General features: G+C 39.2%; 1 protein-coding gene across 1 annotated transcript; it reads left to right on the top strand.

Annotated features, from left to right (window-relative positions):
- Positions 1–4,177: 4,177 nt before the first annotated feature.
- On the top strand, positions 4,178–6,334 carry LOC307072411 (uncharacterized protein). Its single transcript, XM_079731700.1, has 4 exons — positions 4,178–4,238; positions 4,525–4,565; positions 5,031–5,377; positions 5,669–6,334. The coding sequence occupies exons 1-4, from the start codon at positions 4,181–4,183 to the stop codon at positions 5,820–5,822; spliced, it is 600 nt and encodes a 199-aa protein (XP_079587826.1). The 5' UTR covers positions 4,178–4,180; the 3' UTR covers positions 5,823–6,334.
- The last annotated feature ends 431 nt before the right edge of the window (positions 6,335–6,765 follow it).

Below are 6,765 nucleotides of genomic sequence, written 5' to 3' on the forward strand. Positions count from 1 at the left end.
CTCCGAATGCGCGACAGAACACTGCCAATAATCACGTGACCCAAAGCTTGCGCCTGTGTGGTCAAATCTCTGAAAGGTCAGTGCTAAATACATTGCAATGGTGTAAATTTACACCTTTACAAGTTTTTAAAAATAAATATTCAACCTTTCAAAACTTATTTCTCAATGTATGAACACCTGTTTGCAGAATCCCATTTACAAGGTTTCAAAACCGGGAAACAATGAAATACACTGTTAGAACAGTGCCAGATTTGAAACTCTGCAAATGCGCTGGTGACATTTTTGAAACTTTGAAAATGTGTTGGTGAAAATGATGATGAAGATAAAATAGAACACAAAATCATGTTTGCAGATGTTTTTTAAAAAAAATCAGGCTATAATCTCTTTTTTCAGTGTTGCAAAACCTTTTTTACAGGGTGTTGAGTTTGCAAACCCAGATTTACAAGCCTTTGAAACTTTTTTTTTCAGGTTTGAATTATGGCAGGATACTGGCTCCATAGTTTTGTGAGTGGGACACAAAAGTTTTGAAAATTGCTAAGGGAAAATCAGCGCCCGAAACCACGACAGCAATGAGGACGCTCGTTAGCCTCAATACAGCCCAGCTTGATAGAAGATGGCTCTACTATTTCGAAATGCACACGCAATTTCTAAAAAGGGAAGGCCATTTCAAGACTTCGAATGGCACTGCACGTAAGTTATTTTTTGATTTTCTATTAGGCATAATGCAATAGTTTGTTGCTGTCGAAAACTAGCATGTTGGGTAACCTTAGAGCTCTGCTCACATGTTTGGCAAACAGCTGCTTTCTGTCAGTCTGGTCAAAACAGATGTCAAGTGTGTGTGCTAAGACGTACGCTGTCCCGAATACCATTTTACAGGCTTCGAATACTCGTTGGATATTCCGAGCGAGTATTCCAATACTCGTTCAAAAACAACATTAATAATTGAACAGTAAAAAAGTCGGGGTTCCTTACTTTGCTGTTGTTCCGTTCCAAATCAGCTGTAATCTGTGCCATCGTAGCCCTTACAGGAGCTTATCAATTCATCCCGTAACGTGCATATAAATCCATACAAAGATCCAATGTTAAGTCGTTTGTGTCCATATTAAATCCATCATTGACCGGGTATTCCTTTGACAAAAGCCAGTCTGTGAATGCGCAATAGCAGGGCTGCATAGCGATTGACACAAACAGATACGCTAACGAGTTCATATATATATATATATATAGTTTAATGTATTCTGACGTTTTTCAATGTGTCTTGCACTTATTAAGTCATTGTTTCTTGTTCTTGTTTCTTCATGGTCTGTTTTCAAATGTTTAATTTCGAATGCATAGGCAGAGTATGAGTCTTCCTATACCGAGAGGATACATCTGTTGCATTATAGGGGCCGATTTCATTATACATCTGGTTGAATTTAAGAAATTAAAAGGCCAGTGCACTGAAAAAACAAATTTCCTATTGACTTATGATGGTGTAGCCATGTTGTTTTATTGTTAATATGTAAATTTGTTTTTTATTTTAAATACTTTGTATAGATGAATTATCCCCAAACTTGTCATCGTAAAACCTTTGAAATAAACATGGCTTAACATGGCAGATACCTTTGTATTGTTTATCGTATGCGGTAAGGGTGTAACATTTTCAACTCAGTTCCTTGGTAGCACCTACTTACAGTAAAAATCACTTCTGATGGAAAAGATGATGTGTATGAAAAATACTTTTCTTATCTATTGTTACTATTATATTGTTTAAAATGTCCGCATATATTTAAAAAAATATATAGCGTATAAAAAGTGGCTGGTAAAAAATATGAGTGGCTGGTAGATTTTTAAATCTACCTGCCACAGTGTCTGGTGGGCAAAAAAGTTAATTTCCATCTCTGGCACACATCCAGAAAGAAACGCACATACACTGGTGTAATTCTAGGTGCCGTTTATTTGTGAATTAGGGGCCCATATAGGCGAAGCGGTGCATTGCGCTTATGAGGAATTAAGGCGCGTTCACCGTCCTGGTGATAACGAGACGGCTCGCCAGTGATGATGCTCACGCTTACGCGTGCTCCCGACAGCGACCGTTCATGTGCGCTACGTTGGGAATCTAAAAGTTCGTCACAGCAGGGTTTTTTTATCCGATAAAAACCATTCAGAACTAAACAGAACTTAGTAGGATCAGTTTAAAATTTGCATGCCTTTATTTCCTTGACGCCTATCACCTACTATCCTATTGCTTTTATTTATGAGAAGCACATACAGTACTGCCACTGTATGGAAGGCAACACTTGCCATTATCTAGAGCTTTTTTTTTTACCAGTACACAACGTTTACAACTGAGCAAAGTCGATGCCAACAGACGGTTACATCAATCTGTCAATCATTAGCAAAGTATGTGATATGATGGTTGATTCTTTTATATTGAGTAAAACGTTCATGTTCTACCATGTTCATGATCGTCACTAGTAAACCATACGTCACACACTGGGCAACCCTGTTATCAAAATCTGGCCCCAGTTGCCGAATGGAAGTAGAAACATAAGAGCGTCATGAGGTGTCCTTCACGAGAACTTTCCGACGTCGGGAAAATGTTTTCCCCATAATTTCCAGCGATGTGACCACACCAGTACTCACTGTGACGTCATTGAGTAACTAAATGAAGTCATTGAATGAGATGTCAGCGCCAAAAAAAGACTGTCCAGAAAAAACATAGATGGACATTATGTGTCCATGAGGCAGAAATGTTCAGCATACATAATTGTTATCCATTGGGGTGGACATGCTGATTGACAGTGTATTCACCATATTATTATTAGGTATTCACAGTCTATCTTTGGATACACTGTGAATACCTTATAATAATATTAGGTTTTGTTTTTCACTTCCCTAATCCAGATATAAACTTGTGGCATTTGAGCCATGACTTGTTCTACTCGCTGTTATCCCTTTCCACTGTGACATAATGATGCAGTTAGTGGTCATTTCACTGCAGAGAGTTGCACATATTTTATTCCTTACCAGATTGTATGTTTAGGCCATGGGATGCTGGAGGGCTCCGTACTCGCCACTTAAAAAGGATTGGAAGTGAGGAAGAGCTCTCCTATTGTGCCAGGGACCCCTCCTCTACTCATCTGTGTGTTTTTTTGTCATATGCGCGAGTGGGATTTTGTTATTGTGTGTTTGTTTGCATGCATTAAACTTAAGCAACTTTGGAATCTTATCTGATTTACATTTGAGGGGGAGTGTGTTTTTGATTTCATTCAACAGGCGATGACAAAACTATTCAATGTCACTCCCTTCACGGTGAGATGGAAATGATATAAAGGTTGTGGCCTGCAGAGGTGACACATGTGTTTGCTTTAGGCTTTGAGCTTGTGTCAAGATAAGAGCACTTGTGTTCACCTCCCTGCCTCAGGCTCTCTTCAGTTTGTTTTCTCGGATCAGAAACTCTAAAGTGTGTTTCCACTCCTTGTGTGATTCATCTTTTGTATGAGAAGGGTGGTGGGTGAAATTACTTTGCCTGTTTCTCAGTTGATTTCTCTTACTTTGTCGTTGTTGTTTGCTGAAATGAACTATCGCTCTACCAAATCGCCACGTGTTTTTGCATGTGGCTCAAACATCCGATGTGTACACAGGAGCGGCACTTTCCCTTCTGGCTTTCTCCTCCCCAGTTCTCACCATCAATTCATTCTTCGCTGTCTCTTAACTATTTTCACTCCCTCATCAAGTTGCCTAGCAAGGATTCTCATGTGATTATCTCACAACGCTTATAAGTCAACGGCTTTATTATTTCTCTAATGTTGACGGAACAGAAAATCTACTACTTTAATAGTGGGCCTTCACAGTTTAGTAGCAATTACTTAATGGTTTCTTTATAATTATCTATGGTAAAACAGCACATTTTCCAAGTGAAAAGTTTTTATTGTTATCATTCGAGCAAATGTTTAGACTGAAGGCCAATGGACACAGTAGTTCCTCGTCTTTCGTTGCACAAATAGAAATATGAAGACAAACTATAGGCAAACTTGGAAGTTGGTCGCCCTCACCTTTGTCTATGTTCCTGTGTTGAAGATGATACATGAGGTACGTGCAGATGCAAATCAAATGCTTGCGGGGGTGATGGAACAAAAGGGTCCAAAGAGAGCCTGTAAATCAAGGCAAGGGTGCTTGTGAGGGAGGAGGAGCCAAGATGGCTACTATAAAATGGGAGCATTTGGTATTTCCTCAGATCTGCATTCTGACTCACAGTAAGTTCATCTCTGAAATGGCTTTTACTGAAATGTTGTATTAGTTTTCTTAAGATGTGGTTCACAAAGGAAAGGCAGTATATATTTTATGAATTGATGTGTATGTAGTCTTCTTCACTTCCTTACATTTACTGATAGCAGTGAATGTATGTGATGCATTTATGAAAGTATTTTATGTTTATCTATCGGTCTTTGACAGTGTTTAACTTCGAACCTCTGTATACCAAGTATACTGTTTAGGCCTTCTATATACTTATTAAACTGTTGATGTATTTTTAAATTTCAGGATTTGAACTACGCATATTGAAATGTGGGGTCAAAATCAAGGTAATAATAACCTAATATTTATACCACTGAAGAATGTTAATATGATGATGAAAGCATGTTATCTTCTGTGGTGTTCTGTTGTTTACTGTCCAACAGGTAGTTCACTTTACAGATACTTTTTTGTTTAATATATTGTATGCTATTGCTGCTTTCTTGGTCAGGTCTCCCTTTTAAAATATGTTTTAGACAGAGACCAACCTGCTTAAAAGTAAAAAATGCAATAATCTTTCTTTGAAATATCCTCTAAAAAACATTGTCAGCATTGGGATATGGTTAAACTCTGCAGCAGAGTAAATTAAATCTCAAGCAAGCCTCACGTTTTGCGGATGGGTGGGATTTGGAGAGAGTACGGAAAGGCAAGGGTGATGAGCAGTGTTTTGTTATTGGAACCTCATTTAGACTGAAAGATTCTTGCATATTGCACCAAATGAATAGAGCATTAACATCTCTCCTGTACGTGAACAGGAAATCAGTGGCCCTCCGGCTGCGGGCCACGACCGACCTGCCCTCCTCAACCATGCCCTCCTCAACCATGCCCTCCTCAACCCTCCTGCTGCCAGCAGGGGTGCCAACATGGAGGCCATGGAGGGGGGTCTTGTGGAGGGCATGGGCACGGGCATGACCATGGTCACGGGCATGGTCACGGGCATGGTCACGGGCATGGTCACGGCCATGGACACGGCCATGGACACGGCCATGGACACGGCCATGGGCACGGCCATGGGCACGGGCATGGACACGGGGGACGCCACAAGCACAAGTTTGGTCACAACCACTCCAAATGCCACAAGAAAGGAAGGAAAAGTCACGACGTAAGACATCATGAGGGCTTCTTTTTTTTTCTTGTCTTTCATTTATATTCCGAAAAAGAAAAGTTTCGTTTTTGGAAGTAATTACATTTTGTTCATGTTAAAACTATATTGATTCAATCCCTGCATCTCGACTTTGGCAATGTTGGGTTGAGACAGTTATCTTATCATCCACCATCACAGATAACAAACAGGTTCTACGTCTTTTCAGTGGCAGCCGGAGATGTTTGCTTTGTTGTTTGGCCATGACGTGAGCTAACATGATGTTCCCCTCCTGTGTCCCTCCTCCCACAGTCTTCCAGCAGCTCCTGCAGCAGCGATTCTGACTAGATCCTCAGAGAAGGCAGCAAGAGGCTCACCAACCTCTGGTCCATCAACACACTGCCTGTTGTTGTCATGGATGTTGGTTGTGCCATCAAAACAAACTCATTTAAAATACATTCTGTAATAAATTAACCTTTTCTTTGGAAATATCAAATATCCAAAATAATGCAAATTTCTGCAAACTATACTTGACACAGACTTCTCAATACTTCTCAAAATCTTAAAATAATATGGAATGTTATTTGATGAATGCTGAAACATGCAAGATATCTTGGATTAGATTTTCTTGTGTGTGGGGTTATTAATAAAAATGTCATTGTTGTTTAACAATAAAATAAGAATTACCAGTTCAAAAAAAGAGTTTGGCCATAATATGCAAGGTGAAGTCTAATTGCAATAATATCTGGTTGTGTATATTCCCGGAATATGTTTATTCTTCATAATCTTCCTGCATAAATATAATTTGACAAGGTCTCTCTTAGAAACCTAATATCTCATGATACCTTCGTTAGTTGTTCCTGCAAGAGGGCTTTGAAGAAGTATGCTCCTGAGCGTAATGTCTATTTGAACGAGCAGAAGATTGTGTCATTGACCAAGGCTGCTGTCTTTGCGGACGTGTTCACACCAACCCATAAAATAAACTGTCTCCCATACCTATAAGTGTTTAACAGCGTGAGTGCCACTAATGCCATAAAGGAGGTGTTCCTGTGATGGCTGATCGCTATGTTCTGTAGAGAAACAAGCCAGAACCAAACAAAGCCTCCAGCTTTTGTCAGGTCCAGTTATAGATTTGTATCAGTTACTGGTCAGCCAAGTGACAAGTGGAACAAGACTGAATTGTCTTCTACGCAAGAGGTGTCTCAGTCGTGTATGCTTACTCGAGGCCAGACAAGAAAGTTTCCAATTATATTATCTGATATAGAAAAAAATTGCTCTGCATACTAATCACTCAAAGCTGAATTGTCCTCTAGAATGTTAATCATGACATTATATATGGAGATATTTCATATTTATTATATTAAATATGCATAATATATTTATTATATTATACATATTTCAATGTAGCT

The sequence above is a fragment of the Pollachius pollachius genome (assembly GCF_949987615.1).
Source record: "Pollachius pollachius genome assembly, chromosome: 3".
Lineage (NCBI taxonomy): Eukaryota > Metazoa > Chordata > Actinopteri > Gadiformes > Gadidae > Pollachius > Pollachius pollachius.

What these genes read in the sequence shown, in the direction of transcription:
- LOC307072411 (XM_079731700.1), top strand. Translation starts at nt 4,181, where the DNA reads ATGGCTACTATAAAATGGGAGCATTTGGTATTTCCTCAGATCTGCATT. An exon ending in GATCTGCATTCTGACTCACA is followed by an intron (nt 4,239 to 4,524) that starts GTAAGTTCATCT and finishes TTTAAATTTCAG; the next exon opens with GATTTGAACTACGCATATTG. An exon ending in AAGGAAGGAAAAGTCACGAC is followed by an intron (nt 5,378 to 5,668) that starts GTAAGACATCAT and finishes CTCCTCCCACAG; the next exon opens with TCTTCCAGCAGCTCCTGCAG.